Genomic DNA, 24,741 nt, shown 5'->3' on the forward strand with positions numbered 1-24,741 from the left:
TGTTCCATTCTTTCTCAACACCTCTGTTTCTTCTTTCTTGCCTTGCAAAATTCTGTGACCAGACTCTGTGGCTACAATAGCAGAGTAAGGGAAGGGAGAAGAGGACAAAAGGAAAGGAAGCAGAGAATGGGAGGCAGCTCCACAGACCTGGAGAGGAAGTGGAGGCCATCTGGTGGAGAAAGAGGTCTTCCCCAAGAATGTGTTCTTCACTTGCCCACCAGGCCTTCAAGAAAGAGAGGATTGGGAATGTTGAGGGAGACTGGGGAAGACCTTTGGAAATAAGGTTATAAGAAAGAAACACATTAGAATTTCTAGCCCATGGGCTAAAACCATGGCTAGCCCATGAGGATTGACAGAGGGATCTCTTTATATAACTTATTGTGAACACATTTTTAATGTAGTCCACTTTCTCATTCCACCCCTAAAGGGTTAGAGTCTTCCTAAGTAGGTTATAAAACAAAACAAAACAGGTAAATAGAAAACTCCTTCAAGGTGGTTTTTATTTTCTTTAAAAATATATTTGACAAAACCTTTACAGATTAGCTGTAAAGAAATCAGATAAAATCTTCCTGAAGAGGGGTCAAAATCACCAAGGTTCAATATTTCCTTATCTATTTATTTAGACCATGTACTGGTAGCTGAAGGGATGGGAATGGAAATCCATTATTTTGGGTAGTGTTATGGTTTGAACATGAAGTATCTCCCAAAGGCTCACATATTGAAGGATGGGTCCCTACTGTTGTTGGTAGTTTTGAGAAACATTTTGGAGAAACAGCCTAGCTGGAGGAGGTAGGTCTCTGGCCATTCTGTCTCGCTCTTTGCCTCTGCCTCTCTCTCTTCCCAACTCCTTTACCTCGGAGCCATCTCTCAGTCTCTTAAAACTGACTTCCAGTTGTGGTCCATAAAACATGTGCCAAAGGATTAACACAGAATTCAAGTATGAGAACAGAAAACAAATTTCCCAGGGCGCTGGCAGTTGAATACCTAGGTGAGAAGGGATGTGTAAACCAGGGGCTTGTGGGAATATCACAAGATATTCCGATTTACACCTCAGCAATGTGAAAACCAAGCACCAAATTTGCTTGATTATAAAGCAAGTCTGGATAATCTGTAAGAAAATGTTTTTTGAAGACCTTTTTTTCATGAATCAGATTTTTCTGTTGTTGTTGTTGTTGTTTTGGTGCTAGTATCTACAGCTTTGCCCATGCCAGGCAAGGACTCTACTACTACATTGATTAGAAACTCCACTGTGTTCTTGTAATAAAATACAAATGTGATGAGTTATAATTAAATATATTAAAATATACTACTATACTAGGCATGATCCATATATTTATGTTAAGCATAATGATGGTATTTAATAAATAAATAAAAAACTGGATGTTACTGTGCTGGAAGACCATTTGTGTGGCTTGTGATTAGAAGACTGTTTCACTGGATTAAGACACTGCTTTGAATCAAAGTCTGTTAACTTTAGCACTTCTCATTTCTGGCTCTTACAGAACTTCCATATGTAAGTGGATCTATATGTATGTGCTGGTAGGTATAAAGCAAAACACCAAGAATATTCCCTAAGTGGAATTTCTATGTAATATACTCACTAGTCATTCTTTTAAAAATGTATTACATTTTATTTTCTAAACGGAACATTAATAGAGTTTTGAAACAGAAAATACTTTCCTCATACATTGCTTATTGATTTATTATTTAATTTATTTATTATATGCTGGTATTTAGGCTTAAACTTGGGGCCTGGGGTGGTATCCCTTAGCTTTTGCGCTCTAGGCTGATGTTCTATCACTTGAGTCACAACTCTACTTCTAGCTTTTTGGTGGTTAATTGAAAATAAGAGTTCCTCCCATTTGTGCACTAGGCTTTGATGGATTTGAACTGCCGTCCTCAGATCTCAGCCTCCTAAATACCCAGGATTACAAGTGTGAGCCACTGGCACCCAGCTCATCGTTTCTTTCTAACTAGTTTTTCCCCCACTGCTATTTGAAACACAGATGAAATACGATAATATCTGCCTTCCTTTGGAGCAAAGCAGAGGCCCCGCTCCCTGGCTGGGTGAAGGGGGGATCTGGGATGTGAATGGCCACCTCTGGAAGAAAGCTGAGCTTCACCATACACACAACCCTGCCTTTGAGGAGTGCAGCCCCAAGACCCAAGGGTGGGGGGAGGGCTTTGAGAAGCACAGGTGCCTCTAGCCTAGTTTCTTCTGCCCTTATCTGAAGGTGGAGTTCTGCTCCGAGATCCTTCAAGTAGAAGGAGCCTGGGGTTTTATCCGGCAGCTGAATGTAACGCCCTGGAGCTGCCAGAATTTTACAGGATAACAGACTCCTATAGAGTACAAAACAGAAATGTGTTTAGGAAATATACAGATATATATATTTGATTTCTATGTGGTTTAAGGAACATGACTATTGCTTAAAAGAGAGACAGGCTTGTAAATAAGAAGGAATGATGACAGCTCAGCTTTTCCTGGAGCTTGGAGGACAAAGTGGGTTTCCAGGGAGCCAGGTTATTTAGTTTACTTCTCAGCACTATCTGCGGCCATATTTCAGAGTGAAATAAGTAAAATATCTGTTCCTTTTCATTTGGCAGTAGCAAAGATCTCCGCGAAAAAAAATAAACAAGAAATATGTAATCCCCGCGGCATAATCCCAGGGTATGAAAACTCAGTTTTCTTAAATACCTCCCTCTGGCATAATTGACTTTTCATGTGCATTTTAGTAATGATATTTCAGCAGGTTGTAAGAGATTTTTTTTATTCTGTTGTTGTTATAAATTATGGCTGGGGAAAAAAGTGTTATAAATCTAATTACATTTTCACTTATATTAGCAAGTCAGCACAATCTTCAGCATGTTTACCAAGCAATTCCAATATTTACAGCTGACCTAATTGGTGGGGTGTAGAAGCAGTGAACAATATTTTATTGTCCTGATAGTGTGTGTGTGCTGGAGACAGCTGTTACCTCATAAGGCTACCCAGATACCTTCAAGTTTCACTTGCCTTGTATTTGCTCAGCAACCAGCAGCAAAACAGGCTTGAAAAAGAGAAGGTGAAATGGGAGAAGTGTTTGTTAACCAGTGTTTACTTAACCCTCTCTTGGCAAGAAAGATTTCCCTCAATTATTTAGGGGGACGTCCTAGACTCAAAAATTATTTGTCCTTATTACCTTAGTTAGTAAATTATAAATGATTGTGTGAAAGCTGATAATATATTGGACAGTAAGCATGAGAGTAAGGCGGTTGAGAATTCTTAAATATCAGTGAAAGATTAAAGAACAGGAAACCACTCCCCACCACCAGGAGGCAAATATCTTTTGGAAGGCTGTAACTGGATCTACCCATCTTATTACTATGGGTGAAATCCACTATGGCATACACACGCCACTTTAAATTTGAAGTGACATCTGTCTCTAAGTTGTCTTCTCCGCTACCCATGCTATAGGTGTTAGCATAAATATATAATGCTGAATACCTGCAAAACCATTTGCTGTAAACCAATTGAACAACTCATGGGGGGAGAGGGACAGGGGGAGGGGGAAGGGGGGAATGAGGGAGGAGGTAACAAACAGTACAAGAAATGTACCAAGGCCTAACGTATGAAACTGTAACCTCTCTGTACATCACTTTGACAATAAATAGAAAAAAAAATTTAATTCTCAAAAAAAAACAAAAAAATATATATAATGCTGAAACGAATTCAGCAGAAAGCTTCTTTAAGATGACTCCTTAAGACCATGGATTCAATTCTTTTCTAGGACAGTTTCTCTTTCAGGTAGAGATAATTGTTAACATTTATTGCCTATTTACTGTGTGCCAGGGTCTTTTCTGAACAACTCATTAGCCCTAGAAGGTATGCATTATTTGTTTTATAGATGAGGGGTTTGAACCAAGAGTCTCTCATGGTTACATAGCTAAGATCTCACTGTTCACGGTTCTGCTACTGGAACCCCTATCACAGTCATAGAGTCTATGATCTCCTCATTTATCCTTCTTTCTGGAACCCAAGTAGAGGCGCCCTACCACACAGCAGACTTCAAGGTGTTATTTTAGAGATTCATGACAATCCCTTCCTGACTACAGATTAAGGTTGGCTCTTCCCTTCTAGGGTCTACCTGAAGTTCCTTTGATCCTTAGCTCAAGTTTTTGATTGATAGTGAAAGAAAAGCCACCTGCGAAAGGGCTGAAAGGGTTAACATTTTATATTTCTGATTTTTCAGCTGAAGATTCAGAAAGAATTCTTTTTTTTTTTCTTTTTTGCCAGTCCTGGAGGTTGGGCTCAGGGCCTGAGCACTGTCCCTGGCTTCCTTTTGCTCAAGGCTAGCACTCTACCACTTGAGCCACAGCGCCACTTCTGGCTGCTTTCTATATATGTGGTGCTGAGGAATCGAACCCAGGGCTTCATGTATACGAGGCAAGCGCTCTTGCCACTAGGCCATATTCCAGCCCTCAGATAGATGTTGACATGGGATGTGAACAGCTGGGGAAGTTCAGACCCTCAGAAAGATACTGTTGAGGTAACAGGCAAACAACACAGAATGGCTTTGCAGCATTTGCCTGCTTTGCCTTTTTTCCCTAGAAACTATTCAAGTTATGCCCTTAGCCCTCAAAAGAATAGTTTTACTTAGAGTCAGTAACCAAGCTTCCCATAATTTGTACCATGCTTCATCCGGTTGTTTTTTTCCTATCTGACTCTAAACAGACATGGCCCCATGCCATCAACCAGCAGATGACAAACAAGATGAAGAGGAAAAACACGTGACTCCTAATTACTTAATCCAATTAGTATGTATACTCTGTTCACAATCATCCATGTACTGCCATCCTGATTCCCATATTCTGAGAGACTGCCTCATCATACCACCAGGCCAAAGCCATGAAAATGTCCATACCCACAATTCCTAGGAGAATTCACTCCTGTTTTCTTAAGTCCTGTGCACAGAGTGGCTAAGAGGTTTAAGAAAGGCCTTTGTCCCTCTGTTCTTCCAGCCTGCTAGTTTGGCCAGGGTGGAGGAGACAGGAGCAATGGAATGCTGCAAAGTATACCTGGGATACTAGGATGAAGTCTCAAGCTATTTTGTGCTGCTTTTCAACCAGAGCAAGACAATATTGTTGGTTTGTTGATCGGAAAAAATGTCCCATACATACTTGGGGAATCATTACTGTATATATGGTATTTTGCTAGGAATTTGGAAGATTTTCTTTAAAAATTTGATTTTTATAGCTATGGTATAAGAATGAGATAAGTTCTGAAGGTAAACACCTCCTCATATTTGTAAATTCTTTTTCTTTTCTTTTCTTTTCTTTTTTCTTTTCTTTTTTTTTTTTTTTTTTTTTTGGCCAGTCCTGGGGCTTGGACTCAGGGCCTGAGCACTGTCCCTGGCTTCTTTTGCTCAAGGCTAGCACTCTGCCACTTGAGCCACAGTGCCCCTTCTGGCCTTTTCTATATATGTGGTGCTGACGAATCGAATCCAGGGCTTCGTGTATGCGAGGCAAGCACTCTCCCACTAGGCCATATTCCCAGCTCTCATATTTATAAATTCTTGTTCACATATCTCCTGTCACTGTACCTCATTTTACCTCATTTGCCTTTAGAACTGAAGTTGTGATAAAAAAAAAAGTATTATCTCAATATGTGTATGTCCATTGCTTGCCCTCCCCTATCCTATCCCTATAACTATCATATGGTCACTTATTTTCCTCATTGCTTTGAACTTGGTATTAAGACTTGATGAGTATACTTATGGGATGTTGTAACAAACATACATCCCTGCTGGATACATCCATACATCTGGTGGAGTGAAATAACAGCATTACTTCAAAGCTAGACAACTTTAGAAGTACAGGAATCCTATGTAGGAAAGCAATGACCTGGTAACCTTCAACTCTTAAAGGGTTAATTCTGGACAATTAAATGCTGGGCCCCACAGTATTAATGCACAGAACGTGTATGTACCCAACAGAATCAACAACAGATTACAAGAAAGCTCTTGGTTTCTTTGTGTGTGACATGACATTCAAATAATTTTCTATTTGTCTTATTTATATGTGCTTGCCTAGAGGGAAAGTTGTTTGAAAAGATGAATATAAAAAGAAAGAAAAGGGCTGGGAATATGGCCTAGTGGTAGAGTGCTTGCCTCACATATGTGAAGCCCTGGGTTCGATTCCTCAGCACCACAAATATGGAAAAAGTCAGAAGTGGCGCTGTGGCTCAAGTGGCAGAGTGCTAGCCTTGAGCAAAAAGAAGCCAGGGACAGTGCTTAGGCCCTGAGTTCAAGATCCATGACCCACAACTGGCAAAAAAAGAAATTTAAAAAGAAAGAAAAGAGTTAACATAACAGGCACAGTAACAGCTTAGTACGAATTCATTGGACCTAAATAATCTGTTCTCCCACTACCCCACACACATACTGTTTGGAGGTTTGAACTCAGAACACAGTGTTTGCAAGGCGGGGACTCTGCCACTTACACCACAGCTCCAGCCCTTCTTGCTGTAGTTAAAATTTTTAGATAACATCTCAAGTTTTGCCTAGGTTGGTCTGAGATAGTAATCCCCTGACCTATGCCTCCAAATAGCTGAAATGACAGGGGCATGACACCAGGCTTGGTTTACTTGCTGAGATAGGTTGACCAAACTTTTGCTCTGATTGTCCTTGAAATATGATCTTCACATCTCTATCTTCTATGTTGCAGAGATTAAAGGTTTAAGCTACCATACTTGGCCCTAAATCTGTTCTTTATCTAATTAAAACAAGACTTACTGAATAAGTAAATTTTTATAGACAAGAGGCAGAAGACATCAAATGAATAGGTAAAATAGGCAGAATTCTTCTAAAGTAACCCAAAGTAAGAAATTGAAAATTAAGCAAGGATAGTGGGGAGTACATGAAAATCACTTTTACTTATCATCAACTTTTGCAAAGATCTCAGTTTATCTCCCTGAAAAAAATAAGAGAAAATGCTAATCTTCTCTCTCTTATACTATGATCCTTTGATTTAAAGACCCAGACCTCAGCTGAATAGAGTTAATGATTGTTTATTTATTCATTCATCAACAAATATATATTTAACTACAATCTATTAACTAGTCTTCTGTGCACTTGTCTGGGAGCCTAAGTGCTATTTATAATGTTGCTTACTCTGTGAGAAACGAAAGACACCAGGGATGCCATGAAATACTGGACCATAACGTGTGTAAGTCAGGGCGCCTGGAGTGCTCTAAGTACTAAGAATAGCAGACTGTAGTTCCTGAGCTCACTGGAAAACCCACTGGTGGCCTGCAGATTACATCGCTAATAGCACCGAGCCCATTGTCAGCAAAACTATAAATAATATGCTGGATTTTGCATGTGAATGTATTACCTTAACACAACACAAGGGGATTCCAAATAGCATGTGCCATACCTACTACCTTTATTCCAACAATGCCTACTTGTCTCTAGTAAGCCAGCCAGTCTACCTACCACTCACTGTTGTTACCAAAGACAGAAATTTACCATATTGGTGGTGGGTGGAATTACCTTTGGCCTGAAGATCAATGGAACAAACCAAACCATACCACACAAAGACCCTATTCAATAGTACACAATAGTCACAAGATCTGTCATTGATTCTTTTTTTTTTTTGGCCAGTCTTGGGCCTTGGACTCAGGGCCTGAGCACTGTCCCTGGCTTCTTCCCGCTCAAGGCTAGCACTCTGCCACTTGAGCCACAGCGCCGCTTCTGGCCGTTTTCTGTATATGTGGTGCTGGGGAATTGAACGTAGGGCCTCGTGTATCCGAGGCAGGCACTCTTGCCACTAGGCTATATCCCCAGCCCCCTGTCATTGATTCTTTACCACTGTGTTGAACCAACTGAGCTAGCCAACACCACTGATGAGACACCACAGAAATTCATCAGCACAGCATCCATTGAAGTACACACAGCATTCTCTTCTCTACCCATGGAGGGACTTGTGGGGAGAGCTGATCCCACAGTTAGTATCAAACCTTGTGTATTCTAATGCTTTCTTTGTAGCCACATACCTAGGATATAGTTTAATTCATAAGTTAGACCCAGCAAGATATTAGAAACAACAATAAAATAGCACAATTACCACAGTATTATATAATAAAAGCCACTTAAACATAAAATAATTATTTAATTTAATGAACATTACTTGTTTATCTTTGAATTTTCTATTTAATATTTTAGAAGAATGGTTGACTATAGTTAATTAAAACCAGGGAATGCAAAGCCATGCATAAGGAAAAGCTCTCATACTGCCATCGAAGAGATGCACTAATATGCACCTGATTTGTTTATTAAAGCCCCACTTTCCTATGTATACATATGGCTTTGAATTAAGAAGTATCAGCTTCAATGATGATCTGGCCTCTGTATCGCTCATGGCACTTTCAAAGCATATTCAGGATCCTCCAGTACACATAGGGCTAATGGTCCCCGTTTGCAGATGGACGGGACTGCCTGGACTATTTCCTTCTCTATCACAGACAACAGGGGGATTAGAGGTAATGGAGGAATTGCCAGCAAGTTAAAATACTTTATTTGGGCAGCTGCATTCAAGAATAAGGAAGAGAAGCCAGTGAAACAGGGTGGCTAAAATGACAAACAAGGACTTCTTGATTATCGATTGTCCATGACTACACATTCTATGATTATAGAGATGTGGGAAGGAGTCCATGCAAGCCCAGACATGACTAGGGCACTTTGTGCTTTCTCATATATGTTGGTTTATGTCATCAGAACAGCTTTCCAGGGCAGGTATGGGTGGCTCACACCTGCAATCCCAGCTACTTAGAGGGAGAGACCTGAGGATTATAAATTGAAGCCATCCCTGGCAAGAAAGTCAGTGAGACTCATAATTAACCACCAAAAAAGCCAGATGTGGAGCTGTGGTTCAAGTAGTAGAGCACTGGCTTTGAGCTAAAAAAGATCAGAAACAGTGCCCAGTCCCTGAGTTCAAGCTCCAGGACCGTCACAAATAAATCAACTCCCCCCTGCAAAATAGCTTTCCAATTTGAATCAGGATTTTGCAACAACTTAGCATGAACGTCGATGTAACAGGCACGCATGCGCACGCATATTGCAATATCCACGTTCTGGAGAAATTTGAGTTGTCATGCTGCTGTGGTTGGGGTGGTTGGGACAAGAGAAGATATATTCTTTCATGTCTTGGCCACATCATACTCTTCACAAGAGTTGATACTTTCAATTTCTCTTGCCGTTACACTCCTACCTCCCACAAGAAGCCCTTGGAGAAAATCTGTGCAACATTGACCTCTTCCTCCTCAGACCTGCCAGACTGATCATCAACGTAGGCAGCACATGGAGAGAGGCTGGTTTATTTGTTCTGTGACTTATTTGATGTGAGTTTATCTTGTTTATCCAATTAGATAACATAGAATTTGAAACATGAATTCTATATCAACAAAAGCATCAGACATAGTATAAGGTACTAAGTAAATACACATTTACCAATCGACATGAAGGACAAAAATAAGACCATCCCAATGCCGGTCTGCAGTTGTGGAGTTGTAGGAAATGTTGAAGCAAAGCCTGAAACCTGGAAATTCCCTACATTTTTTTCCCACTGATTATCTCATCTTGTTTCAAAAAGTCCTGGGGTTGGGAAGGATAGGGGGGAATGATGAGAGGAGTGACATAGGCCGTGATTCATTATGTTCATAAACGGGTTTATTGAATGGCAACTCCCCTGTACAGCTACTTAAAGATAATAAAATAAAGACTAATTTTTAAATCCTGAAATGGAGGGCAAGAAAGGGTGGGAATTGCCATTCTCATGAGATGCATTCCTCTTACAAGGTACACCCACAAAATGGCAGCACACGGGTGTCTCAAACGTTTAGTCAGGGAAAGGTGTACTACACTTCTGTTAACCAGGCACAAATCCAAGGTCTTCCGGTTAAATAGAAGTCTGATTCTTCATGTTTTAAAAGAAATAAATTATATCGGAAATGAGATTAAATAAATGATTCATTTTAAGATCTAGACCTTGGAAGATATAGTCTGTTTTCCTATACTTTCTGGGCTAAGTAAATTATTACTAATCAAAGAACATTTAATGAGCACTTGTTGCAGCCAAGATTCAAAGTGATTTTTGTATATTTCATTTTTAGCATCTTTTGACTACCATTCAACCTGTAGCGATGCTTATTCTACTATGCATTTCTAGGCAATTCTATTTTTAATTCATATGTAAGAGAGATCATGTGATCTTTGTCTTCTGGTATCTGGATTGTTTCATTAGCATAGTGTCCCCTAGGTTTGTCCATTTTCTTACAAATGATATAAGTGCCATCTTTTTAAAGTACAAGTAACATTTTACTTTATGTACATAAATATGCATCACAATTTTTCTCCTTTCATCTTTTCACAGGAACTTAGGGTAATTTCATGTCTTGGCCATTGTAAATAATTCTGCAATGAATATGGAAGTTCATAGATCCTGATTTTAGTCGTTTTGAATAAATATTCAGAAGTGAGATCACTGGATCACATCTTAATTTGTTTGAGAAACTTTTTCTTTGTCAGTCATGGGGCTTAAACTGAGGGCCTGGGCACTGTCCCTGAGCTCTTTTGCTCAAGGCTACTGCTCTACCACTTGGAGTCATACTGCCACTTCTAGGTTTTGAGTGGTTAATTGGAGAGTCTCTAGGTAACTTTTCTGCTCGGGATGGCTTTGAACCTCGATCCTCAGATCTCAGCCTACTGAGTAGCTAGGATTATAATTATCAGCCACGGGCACAGTTCCCAGCTGAGAAACTTTTATACTGTAATATATAATGGCTATATAAACAAAGTGTTTTAAATATTTAATTTCATTTAATCATTTTAAAAATCAGCACAGGGCTGGGGATATAGCCTAGTGGCAAGAGTGCCTGCATCGGATGCACGAGGCCCTAGGTTCGATTCCCCAGCACCACATATACAGAAAACGGCCAGAAGCGGCGCTGTGGCTCAAGTGGCGGAGTGCTAGCCTTGAGCGGGAAGAAGCCAGGGACAGTGCTCAGGCCCTGAGTCCAAGGCCCAGGACTGGCCAAAAAAAAAAAAAAAAAAATCAGCACAGTATTCCGTACATTCTGAAATGTCAGAGCATAATAATTATGTTCTAGTGATAGTATTTGACAATAACAATTCCTAATCATTAATGATCTTCCTATATCTTCTTTCTATATTATCCCTACCAAACTATATACTGTGGATTACATATTACGATTATATTTATTTAAGTCTGGAATGATAAGGTTTTTGACTGACCCTTTATTTAAGATCAGCTAAGCAGATCACTCTCTATCTCGAACTTTACTTTATAATTAGTAGGAGTTTTACTATACTTAAGGGTTATAGTGGAGGACAAACTTATGGACCAGATTTTGCATATGTAAACATTTCTGTAATTTCAACATCAACTTTTTGGAAATGGATAATAGAAAACTAATTTGAAATAGCTAATATATCACCACAAGCTTCATCTCTAGATTGCCTGAAGACTGGTCTTAAAAAAGACTGGTATGTAACTGTTGGTTACTCTGGGAAAGATAATCTGAGCAATGGTTCAAAAAAGGCATATTTGCTTACCTTAATGTGAAATACACACAAATTTGTTTTGGTGAAGGGCTATTCCATTGGTCTGTAAAGGAGCTAATAAGGTCAATTCTGTCTTCCATTTAAAAATTTCTGAGTGATTCACAGAAAACCATAGGGCCCCAGGGACCTCTGTGGTTCTTACCTGGTGGTAGAGCTCAAGGTAAATCTGCTTCCCTCTCTTGTAGAAGAATCCAAGAGTTGTACAGTGGAATAGTCCTTCATGTTCCTCTTCATCACCACTAGCCCTGGCCCTGCAAGAGCATAACAACCTTAGTAGGTTGACATGATATTCCTCCACAAAGGATTTTGGGGCCATTTCCTTTGGCTGAGATATTCCTAGGCTTGACAACAGAGAGCTTGAGGAGCCTTACCCACAAACTATTTCTAAGAGATGGAATGGTAGGAAACTGTTTGATTTCCTTCCACAGAATTAAAGCAGTGAGACTTCAAATCCATAAAACATGTGAAATCAAATGCCTTTGAGTTATTTCTGTATCTTGCTAACCTGTCAGTCTTCCTATCTCATCCGAGAAGAAAGTTCCTGGAAGCCATCTTTCTATCAGCAGAGTCTAGAGAAAGCTTAGGTATTTCTACACAGGTCCTGCCTTCTTCCTGCACACCCTGGTCAGGTTGCAATTCACTGTCCTTGAACTTTATCTGTCCTTTAAAACTTTTTTATTATTAATTATGACTTACAGAATGATGATCTATGTAGGAATAATATCTCAAAGCCATTGGGAAGTTCCATATTTTGAAATAACACAAAAGCAAATCATTTTCTCTTCTGTAAACCAGGGATCATACTAGGACTTCAAAGGGTGATGTTGAGGATAAATACATACATGTATATATACACATATATGTATTTATACATATGTACATATTATATATATATACACACACAAAAGACAGAAAACCATCATACATGCACTGTGTTGGCACTCAATCCCACTATTCTCTGCCCGAAACACAATTCCACCTGGGGATCCTTTTGCAACAGTCTGGGTACGAAGCTCTTGTCAGTCACTAAGAATTAGGGCATGGTATTAAGATTCAAAGAAATCACATTCTAAGCAATGCTTTGGAAGTTAAATGCTTCTTATTCACTCTCTAAGAACCTGCCTTACCAACTTGCCCAAACCTGATGGCTAGATGATTAGAAGGGTAGAGATTGAGCAGTTACCAAGGAGATGGACAAAAACAAAATGCCCTCATCACAGCAACTCCTTGTCCCTGGGCCACCCAAGCGGAGAAAGAGGATTGCATTTTCCCCTTGAGCTTCAACTTAAGAATCACTTCTGTACTTCGGCTAGTTGGAGGCGGAGTTTATGGGAGACAAACCTTGAAACTCTTATATCCTCTCATTTGGAACAACAACAGACAGAAAGATCCATAAAAACAAACACCTTGGAATTCTTTGCTTTTGATGTAATTCTTTGCTGAACCATTCTAATCCATAAAAACTTCAAAGGAACCAAAAGCCACTTCTGCAAGAAGGAGGGCATCCTTGGCCTAAGTGTTGTGTCAGCTCGAGTCAGTGGTGTTGTCGCACAGGTGTGCTAAGATCCATGTCTGGAATGAGTGAACTCCTTCCCCGGAATCTTCTGAAACCCTATGGACCCATGGTGGCTTCGTGCACTTTCGGGTTGGATGCAGCTTCCTTATTTCACAATTATCTTTTTCCCTGCGGGGGATGGCCAGGGATGAGTGAGGATACCGTACATCAGTCTTTAGAGTCAAGCCGCTTTAGTACTTGTGACAGAAATGGAGTTCAGGAACGTAGCAGTCAACATGCCCAGACTTGGCTTATGCCAACACAGCAGTATTTTCAGGAGTCTCTGCTTTCTTTAAAGCTGAATTCTCCAGTAAACATTTACCAGCTATTTTACAAAGAGGTGGGTCTGGGGAGGAGAGGAGAAGTGGACAAGGCCAGTGCTTATGGAAATCTATGCAAATCTTGACCAAAGCTTGGAGCCTTCTATTTTGTCATTATTAACATAGCCTCCCCTGAAAACACAGGAATAATTTGTGCAATTTTGAGGGCTTTCATATGGTGGAGATCCAACTATGAATGAGGAGCTGGAAAGAGCAGAGTGCAAAGATTGAGGATGTTTCTGGCTTGGTGCTGAGAGTCTGAGGGTTAGGGATGAATGGGTGCAAAGGACCCTTTTCAATCCTGAACTCCATCATTCTAATGACCTTCCAGAAAGAAATATAAAGGCTTTTCTCTACCAAGTTGCAAAATAGCCCAGAAGTTGCAACATTCTGCTACCTGTGCCCTCAATTTTAATGCTGCTTCAAAAAATTAAATGAAAAATAGAGAATATGTAGAAATACAAAGTCCCCCTTCAAGATACACAACTGAAGGTCTCTGATTTTACTCTAACACAGATCAATCATGACACATACACATAACATATAGAGATATATAATCATTCTGTATGTAATGTATATGTAATCAAAACATCATGAAAATTGTAGCTCTGAAAAAAATAGCATGAGTTGGCATACAAAACGAGAGAACCGAGAGAACCAAGATAACCCAATCAAGCTGTGTGGTTACTGGGATAAGGACAGTGGCAGAGTGACTCTGCTGCTGAGAGCAGGAGACAAGAAAAGCATAAGGCACCTCAAGCATAGGAAGGGTGCTTGAAACTGTCACAAAAACAGGCCTTCAGATTTGTGGACTGGCTGCCACATTGTTTCATCTTCTTAGAATACCTTCAATAAGTGGAGACACTGCTTTGCAAAACAGCTGCCCTTTCCTATCTAAGGCCATCAGACAAGAGAGGCTCTAGCAGGACCCCATTGCCATTCAGGTTCAAAAAGTGAGCTGCTCAGTTCATTAAGGTAGTTAGATTTCAGTTTTCTGTATTGAGAGTTCTCTTTCCTATGGGTCATTTCCTTAAGGAAAGACCCCTTTCCTTAAAGGAGTCTGAAGTTTTATTTATGGCCCATGGCCAAAAGCTGAAACAAAAACAACAACAAACAAACAACAAAATTACAAAATGTGATAAACCTAATCTACTTAAATCATTTTGTTTCCCATTTTCTTTTGCATACTTTTTCTAGTTTCATTTTTTAAGACTTTTTTATTGTTATTGTAAAGTAATGCACAGAGGTATTATGGTTACATAAGTGTGGTAATGAGTACATTTCTTTTTTTTCCTTTTCTTTTATTTCTTTTTCTTACCAGTCATGGAGCTTGGACTCAGGGCCTGAGCACTGTCCCTGCTTCCTTTTTGCTCAAGGCTAGCACTCTTCCACTTGAGCCACAGTGCCACTTCCAGCTTTTTTAGTGCATGCTAGGCAAGCACTCTACCACTAGGCCACATTCTTAGCCCCTAGTTTCATTTTTATAATCCTGCTTTCCTTTAGGTATGACTGTAGCACAACAGAACTTCAGGAACAGCATAGTGCTTTAAGAAACAACTCTAAAACAGTTCTCTGGGAGAAAGGATTCATTAGAGAGCATCTTTCCCAGAGTTCATTTTCAAATTGGAAGCTCCTCTCTCCTCCATTAAAGGCAGAGTATTCTATGAGACCTCCTTTACTCCTGGGGAAAATGATTCTAAATTCTTAGACATTAGATAATGATGGTGAGGTAGCAGGCCAAAAATTACACAGTGGAGCTTAAAGTCCCAAGTCCCTCAAGCAGAAGGGCAGAAAGGCACTTGATCTCCACATGCTAGCGACCAGCCCTACTCCTTGCTTCATGCCCTAAACCCTCCCAGAGAACGGGTGACAGTCACTATAACTTCTACAACTTTTCTTCATATTCCTATTTTATTTGTATTTTATTCATGGGAAAAGAAATGATAAGATTCCTTTGGAATATATGTTACTGTAGGTAAAATAATAGCTCACATATGTGGAAAATTTGTCACAGACCAGGTGAAATATGAAATGTCATTTTCATGAATAGCTATTTGTGTATTCTTTGCATGCTAATAAAGTATTTTCATTTAGGCCTCTAAGGCATTATGAAGCACCCTAAGAAGTTACCAGATTGAAGTGTCACAGCCAAGAACGGAGCAGTTCAGAATCTGTTCTAAGCCCCCAGTCGCTAACAATGTCAGGTTGTGAATATAAATGGAAAGGTGTTGGTGTGGTTTTACTTCACAAAACTAGCTGAAGTCAAAGAGGGACCAAAACTGAAAAGGGATGGAAGATCACCCTTTTGGGGAATCCTCATTGCCCTGAGACCTCATAAAATAACAAGTTTCCTCTCTCTCTCTCTCTCCCTCCCTCCCTCCCTCCCTCCCTCCCTCCCTCCCTCCCTCCCTCCCTCCCTCCCCCTCTCTCTCTCTCTTTCTTTTCTGGGGGAGTTAGCAGTCCTGGGGCATGATGTACTCAGGGCCTGGGCTCTGTCCCCAAGTTTTACTTGCTCAAGGCTAACGTTCTGCTAATTGAGTCAGAGTCCCAGTTTGGCCTTTTTGATGGTTAATTGGAGAGAAAAGTCTCACAAACTTTCTTCCACAGGTTGGCTTTGAACCACGAATCTCAGATCTCAACCTCCTGAGTACCTAGGATTACAGGTCCTGACAATGTCTTTCTTAAATCACAGCAGAGTAGGGGAATCATGGTGGTTACAATTCATGACTTGTGAATTCTCACCAAGTGTATTAAGGAAGGAGAAATTGGCAGAAACAAGAACCTCTAATGAGCTCGATAAAGAGATAATTACCTGAAGGGAGTAGACTGGGGATGCTCTTCATCTGTTTTTATCTAAAATGTGTGTTAACTTCAAATCAGTAAGTTTTCTATTTTGTGATGTGGACTTCTTAAATCCTTTTTGAAAGCCAGTTCTCTCAGAGGATTTCTAGATATTCTCAAAGCTTTTAAGCCTACAAGGCAAAGCAGCCTCTTTTAAGAGGATGTGTCTTCGGAGCACCTTTTGGTTAGAATTGGCTCTCCAGATTCCGGTTTGCACATCAGTCTCCTAAGGAACCCTGGGACCTGTGAGCATTTCACGGGGCTCTGCCGCCACCGTCTGACCAATCATAACAACGACAGCCGACTCAGCCTTGGAATCGGATAAAAGGATCTCCTGTCTGACTGGGATAGGCTTGATTTGGGTGGAAACTGAGGATCAGTATGGGAAAGGGAGAAACTATTCTATTGTTTGAGAGGCGAAATATTCTAAAGAGAATGATAGCTACGTTGGAACTTGGAAATTGAAATCTGTAATAATTTATTCCTTCAATCGTATAAAATCATGTCATCAAGGCAAAACTCTTGTTCTTGTTCTCCCCCATCCCCCACCCACATTTTTCATCTCTATACTAGAACATTTTTATTTAAAATATTTGTAGTAAAATCACACTCAGATGTAAAAGGAATGAATGTTTATTTTCATAAGGCATTGTTTTATAAAATGATTGATGGCATTGTATACCTGTATGTATAATGATGTTTAATTAATTAATTAATTTTTTGCCAATCCTGGGGCTTAAACTCAAGGCCTGAGCACTGTCCCTGGTTTCTTTCTGCTCAAGGCTAGCACTCTACCACTTGAGACACAGCGCCACGGAATTGAACCCAGGGCTTCATGTATACTAGGCAAGCACTCTATCAGTAGGCCATATTCCTAGCCCTAATGATGTATTTTTAAAAGTTTGACTTCCACAGTTCTAATAGGGAATATTAATAGGAAACTATGTCACAGTTTGTGTGGTGAAGTATGGGTAGTGAAGTAGCTACATTTTTTTTAAATTGTCAAACTGATATACAGAGCGGTTACAGTTTCATACTTTAGGCATTGGATACATTTCTTGTACTGTTTGTTACCTCCTCCTTCATTTCCCCCTCCCTCTTCCCCCTTTCCCTTTCCCCCCATGAGTTGTTCAGTAGATTTACACTAAACAGTTTTGCAAGTATTGCTTTTGTAATCGTTTGTCTTTTTTACCCTGTGTCTCTTGATTTTGGTATTCCCTTACAGTTTCCTAGTTCTAATACCTGTATACACGGTTTCCAATGTACTCAGATAAGATACAGAGATAGTGAAGGTACAACCACAGGAAGGGCATACAAGAGGATCAACAATAATAGAAGCTATGGTTTCACATCGCATGTTGAAAGTAATTACAACAGCGATATAACAGTCGTTTCCATAACATGGGGTTCATTTCACTTAGCATCATCTTTTGTGTTCATAAGGGCATAGCTATTGGGCTGTTGTGATCCTCTGCTGTAACTAGCCTAAACCTGTGCTAATTATTCCCTATGAGGGAGACCATAGAGTGCATGTTTCTTTGGATCTGGCTCACTTCACTTAGTATAATTTTTTTCAAGTCCTTCCATTTCCTTACAAATGGGGCCATGTCATTCTTTGTGATAGAGGCATACAATTCGATTGTGTATATGTACCACATTTTCCTGATCCATTCATCTACTGAGGGGCATCTGGGTTGGTTTCATATTTTAGCTATGACAAATTGTGCTGCAATGAACATTGTTGTGCTTAGTGTGTTCTTGTTTGTGGTCTTTTGGGTAGATGCCCAAAAGTGGGGCCCACATCCCCTCCAACATTTGTCATTGTTAGTTGTGAGATGGAATCTCAATATTGTTTTGATTTGCATTTCTTTTATGTCCAGTGATGTAGAGCACTTTTTCATATGTCTCTTGGCCATTCTCATTTCCTCATCAGAGAAGTAAATAGCTACATTTTTAAAGTATATTGTTTTGTTTTTTTTACCTCTCCTTCAATGGCTTTCCTATCTATCCAGCCTCATCTATTGCCTTAAGGTAAGGGCACATTGTGTGTGTTTGTGTGTGTGTGTGTGTGTGTGTGTGTGTGCATTTGCGTACATGTGTATGTGCTAGTACTGGGGCTTGAACTCCGGATCTGGCACACTCACCTGGCTTTTATGTTCAAGGCTGGTTCTTTACCACTTGAGCCACAGTTCCACTTCTGGCTTTTTTTGGCTGGTTAACTGGAGATATGATTTCGTGGATTTGACTACTCTAGCTGGCTTTAAACCTGGACTCTCAGATTTTAGTCTGTTGAGTAGCTAGGATTATAGGCACAAGCAGCCAACACTTAGCTGATCATACATTTTATTCAAAGTCAAAGACTGGTTTAATTTTTAACTCCAAAAGAAAGTCTTAAAACCCATTTACGAAACCATAGTTTTATACTCAGGCCTTTGATTGAAAAACTCTGAAAATTTCTGGAAATGACATTGGAAAAGATTCTTGTCACATCTGAAATACTTCTAGACATTAATACGAGAAAACTGACAAATTTAGAGAAAATCAAGATAGTTGCTATGTTTCTTTAATGTGGCCAAGTGTATCCCCTACAGATTCCACATGCTGGAATCTTGGCTTCCCATGTGAACATGTCAAGAAAATTCAAATTTGAGCAATCTGTAAAGGCCACTTCTGGTGGCTCATACCTGTAATATTAGCTAGGCAATAGGCTGAGATCTAAGTTTCACAGTTTGAAGCCAGCTCAGGCAAGAAGACTGAAAGTCTTACTCCAATTAACTACAAAATGCCAGAAGAGGAGCTGTGGCTCAGTGGTAGAGCAGTAACTGAGCACAAAAGCTCAGGGACAGTGCTCAGGCCCTGAGTTCAAGGCTGAGCATGCACAAACACACACACACACACACACACACACACACACACACACACACTACAAAGGGCCCTAATTTAATTGGATACTAACATGGAGAAAATATGCCTCAGCAAACCTACTGGGAGGTGATTAGGTCACTGGGGCATTACCCATGGAAGATGTAATTATTACCAGAGTTCTCACAAGACCATATACAGTTCCAACCATTATCAGTAGTTCAACTGATCCAGCCTAGCCCTTGAATCTCTGGCATCCTGCCTTACTATATGATTTCTTCTGCACGGGGTTCTGCCACTGAATATCAGCTTCCACAAGGCCCTCCCCAGAGGGCCCAATAGAGGGGGCTACCTGATCCTAGGCTTCCAGACTCCAAAATATGAGCTATCAGGAAAAGCCCGGTTTCTTTATAAAGGATCCAGCAGTAGGCATTTTGATAAAGCCACAGGAAATGAACTAAGACAATAGGCTTCTGATTGAACCTTTATTTCTCTGTGTGAAATGGTGGCATTGGAGCCCCATGGACCTGGTCCTTAGTACAACATCCATAACTAGTGAAGACTCTTTGAACGAACGTCCAACCAAACTCTCTAGAAACTGAACTATGGACATACATCCAATAAATAAAACTTTATTCAAGATATTATATCACATCTTAGCACAAACAGCATGGGTCTGTGGCTCCTTATCAGCTACAAACCTTTTCCTTTCCTTAAATCACAGCTAAATGGAACTGAGATTCCATTCTGGACCTATGTGCTCTCTTGAGCACTGAAAGGGCGCTCTCTCCCTTCAGTTCTTTGATTACAGTATGTTCCTGGGAAGAACATTTTTCATCAGCATTTTTTTCATTTCTTCCAGTATTTTTCATTTCTTCCAGTTGTGTGCAGATGAGACCACAGAGGTTTCACTATACAGCCCTGAATCATAAGCAAGGCTCTGTCCAGGTATCACAAGAGAAAAACCAATGAGCCATGGTCATCCTCACTCAGCTACCTGTTGAGGCTAAGCAGCCACAGTGAGAGAAGCAAGCTAGGCCTGTGGCCACCACCATGGCCAGAGCCTCTTCATAGAGCCACTTCAAGGGAAGCAGACACATCTTTAAGAGGCCTCGTCTCTCCCCCTGGACAAAATCCTGGGCCTTTCCAGAGCTAACAGGAGGGCTAATGATATTATGATATTGTTATACATGTATGAAAAAGTCATTAAAGAAACTCATTATTTTGTACAATTAATATAGGCTTTTAAAGATGAAAGAGCCTGAAGCATCACCCAAGGGAACAGATTTTTACTTGAAACAGAATGTGGAGAAGTTCAAGAATGTTCCTGACAGAATAATGATTTGGCTAGTAAACAATTAAGTGGAATCTGGCTGTTGGATGAGAGCAACAACATAAATAAAAGATCAGGGATTACCAGAGTTTACCAGGAAATGAAAGGCAGTTGGTATTTTCTCAGAGCCAGCCCAAACTTTAACAACTGTCTCAAATCCACTGCTGCAAAGGGACTGAAATTTAAATGGATGTTAGTGTGAAACAGTCTATGGCTCAGAACACTGTCAAAAATGATAAAATAATCAACAGCTAATTAGTGGAGAGAGCCCAAAAGCTGACTGTGATATGCACAGAAGCAGTAAATCTCAGAAGAAATTGTTAAAAAGAGCCCTGCTAAACCCACTGTCACCTCAGTTGCTGCCTGTATACCAACTCAAGAGGGTACTTTCGGAGTACCAACATCATAGGTTTTACACTTTTGGGAAATAGCTTTCAGTGAAATACTACAGCCAAGTCACTAAACAACTAATCAAACAGGCAATGCCGACAACAACCCCTTGTGTCCAGAGTTGCTACAATATATAATCTGAAATGTCCAGTTTTCAACAACAACAAAAAATATGAGACATAAAGAAATAAGAAAATATGACCTATACACAGAGGAAAATAGGCAAAGAAACTACTTGTGGAAGAATGCAGGTGTCAGACTTAACACAGTGTTCAGAGAAGCATTATCAATTATGTTCAAGGAATGAAAGAGAGCCATGATCAAAGAAACACAGAAACAGATGAAGACAATGTCTGTTCAAAGAGACAGTATCAATAAGCAGATAGGTGCTGTACAAAGGACTGACGAAAAATCTGTTGGCAAAAGTTCATTATTCACTAGATTGAACAGTATGTGACAAATTCCTGTCTACCCAGAAGCTCAGCACATGACTACTTTCAGCTGACCTGTGTCCTCTCCCAGGTTCATACAAGGAAGTCCTCACCCTCAAGGCCCTGTAATTGTTTGGAGAAAGGATATTTTCAGAAATAATTAAAGCTAAATGATATCACAGGGAAGTAGACTCTGACCTGATGGTCCACATAAGAAGAGAAAGAGATTGGTGCACCCATTCTCTTCTCGCTGCCCTCTCCATGAGAACACAGTATAAACTCATGACCTTCTGCAAGCCAAGAAGAGAGCTCTGACTCCCCAACCCTAGATCTGTGAAAAAGTAAATTTAGGTTGCTTGGGTCATTTAGTCAATGGTATTTGATATGTCAGCCTGCTAATAACAGTGACATTTTAGGAATGTTAACGATATGATATGTTATTATAGTCGTAATTAGTAGATATTTTAGATTACATGTTATGTGTGTACATATGTATGTATGTATATAGTAGCAACTCTAGAAATAAGCATCCTGGGTTTCAGGTGAACTCTAATGACTACTGTCCTTGTAAATAGAAGGAAACACACACATATGTAGTGTAGACACAGGAAAGATGGCCATGTGGAGCTTGAGGAAGAGATTGTAGTTACGCTGCTGGGAGAATGCCATAAAACTCCAGAAGCTGGAAAACAGATATTCTCTTAGCGGCTTCAGATGTAAAGCAACCACCTTCATTTGAGATTTATGGCTTCCAGAACTGTGAGTAAACATAATTCTGTTGTTTTAAGTCTCCAAGATTTTACTATTTTGTTATGACAGCCATAGGAAGTTAACTAAAAAAAGTGTGGCAGGCAGATGGTGTTGGTAAGGCTGCTTGCCTTTGCCAGTTTCTACAGGCTGCTGGCATTTGTTGACTCATGGCCCTTTCCTCCTTTTCAAAGACATGGCTTTCCCCCCTCTGAATTCTCACTACAGTCTCCTTTTCTCTTTATTGGGTAGTTAAATATTTCCTCTTGTAACAAGAGCCCTTATTACTTCATTTATGATCCACCTTCAAAATAGCATTCCCATGTCAAAAGGCTTAACGTCATCACATCTATAAGGTTCCTCTTTTCATATGAGACATCATTCACTGCTCCCAGGAGTTAGACCATGATAACCCATGGGCCATTATTCAATCTCCTGTATTACATAACTAGAAGTCTCAGTGAACTTAAAGTAGGAAAACAGCAAAAGATCCAGAAATAGAACATCAAAATAAACACGTTGAAATCTAAAAAGAAAAAATCCTGAAATCCATAAAAGAAAAAGAAAATGTGATTTAGAAGTGAAACTGAGCGCCACTTTTCAACTCACTGGAGAGAACAAAAGGAAAGACTATTGGAGAATACACCATCAACCACTAGTTCTATACCAACTCAACTGTCTTTCAACACTGAAAGCAAACACTAGCAAAGACAATAAGAGAAAAACTTCAGAAACTTATTGATTGATAAGGCAGAGAACAATTACAAAATTTGTCACATCACTTTTATTTTTGGAGCTCAGAAAATTAACCATTAGCAGCATGGAAAATATAGTCAAGAAAAGTAGATTAAAAAACAAACAGCAAGATCTGTGGTATTTGCTTTACAACAGGCCATCTCTAGCTTCCCAGCTCATTGGATGCTTTGAAAAAAATAAAATGGTTCATAATCTTGGCACCAGAAAGATGGAGTGTGGGGCACACCTGGAAGTCAACTAGCTGGCCCCGCCTGTTTCTCAGTCTTGGGGCCACATGTGGCTAAGATGGCAGCACCTAACAACAAAGCACAGCTGCTACAAGTGTCTTTGGTTATAACCCAGAGGTGGTTCTGTGGGCTGTGATGCCCTGGCTCTTCTACCCTTGATGGACAGCTCACCCCTCCCCTTACAGTCCCTAGATAGGTGCACTCCCCTCCCCTTCCTGCTGATCTTAGACCTGATTGGCTCCTGTGCCTTATATTAGTGGCATGTACTTCCCCAATAAACAAGATGTTGCACCGACTCCCAGGCCGACTGATTGTCCTCCAGTGAGGGAGGGCTGGGTTCGGGCGGTCTGTCGACCCTTCTCCTTTCTTGGCTCGTCCGGTCCGGGCGTGCCTTCCCCGTCTCTCCCACAGGTCAGGGGAGTGCAGGGGGGCTAAAAACCCCGACAATGAAGCACCACTCTGCTTCTTTCAAAATCTCATTTCTCAAGAAAAGTCCTTATATATCTTGCCTGCTCGTTCCCTGGAAAAACACATTTGAATTGTTCTTCATTTCTGTTGGCTACACTTGAACTTATCTAGGGAAAATATTCTCTCTCCAGGAAGTAAGTATTGAGTTTTATCAATGCAAGTGCCTGAATAAAGAGGCTAACAGGAAAAGAGGAGTCTCAACAGAACATTATGGGGAAAACTGAAGAATGATGTATCCTTAAGAACTTTGAAATGCTCCAGAATACTCCTAGGAATCTAAATCATAATGTACATGCCTAGTGCTTAATTAACATACCAGGTGTGTACATGCTTAGAAAGGTCTTAGAAGGCACTGAACTGTCACATGTAACTGGCCTTGGATTTCTTTGTAAATGAGAAGTGAAGATGAAAGCAGAGTTTTCCACTGTCTAGCTGAATAATTGGAGGTAAAAAAAGAATGCAAGTAGAGAATCCTTGACAACCCCAAGTAGAATTATTAGGATTAACTCTTATTTGGTTTGACAAAATCTTCATCCAATTATAAGATGACCACTAAATTAGTAGTATATACACTGGGCAAAATGACAGAAATACAGACTTTACAGAATTTATCCAGAAAAGTTACTAACTATAAATATTAATAGCAAAAAAGCAAAATAAAGGGGGGGGGAAGGAAGTTTGAGAGTCCAATTTTGTACTTGACTTAATGTAATATTTGCAGTTTCTAGTTATCAATAAAACACTGTGAGATATGGTAAGAAACAAGCAAGTAAAATCCTTCCAGAGTTGGAAACTACTCTTAATAAATATCTTCCCTGTGTTTAGAGTTCAGAGAAGATGGCGGAAAGATAACAGGGAACCAACTAAGCTCTCACTGAAGAAACAGAGTCTTAGGGACTCACTAGGCTTTCTACATCTACATAGTCATGTCAAGTTAGCAATAATTATACAGAGATTCATACCAAAGAAGAAAATTATCTATCTGCATAACTATCTGCATAAGAAGACAATTAAATGCCCGCCAAATAGCAAATGGCAGTGTCAGCAGTGGAAACAGTTTTAATGCTAGCAGCAGCAGCTGAGACAGAACTTGGGAGCTTTCCTAATACCTCCAGCATGAATTTAAAGACCAGAAATGGGAGGCCACAGCTGACCACCCTGGGATGCCGAGACAACTCATCATATTGCATATG

At 40.0% G+C, this 24,741-nt stretch overlaps 1 protein-coding gene across 1 annotated transcript in view; it reads right to left on the reverse strand.

Annotated features, from left to right (window-relative positions):
- Positions 1 to 24,741, reverse strand: part of Kcnu1 (potassium calcium-activated channel subfamily U member 1) — a 132,134-nt gene that overhangs the window by 52,859 nt on the left and 54,534 nt on the right. The window contains exons 19-20 of the mRNA XM_048330530.1: positions 11,761 to 11,869; positions 2,016 to 2,340 (exon numbers count right to left, since the gene is read on the reverse strand). Of these exons, the coding sequence (XP_048186487.1) occupies positions 2,016 to 2,340; positions 11,761 to 11,869 (434 nt within the window). The remainder of the gene's footprint in view (positions 1 to 2,015; positions 2,341 to 11,760; positions 11,870 to 24,741) is intronic.

Source organism: Perognathus longimembris, chromosome 21 (assembly GCF_023159225.1).
Source record: "Perognathus longimembris pacificus isolate PPM17 chromosome 21, ASM2315922v1, whole genome shotgun sequence".
NCBI lineage: Eukaryota > Metazoa > Chordata > Mammalia > Rodentia > Heteromyidae > Perognathus > Perognathus longimembris.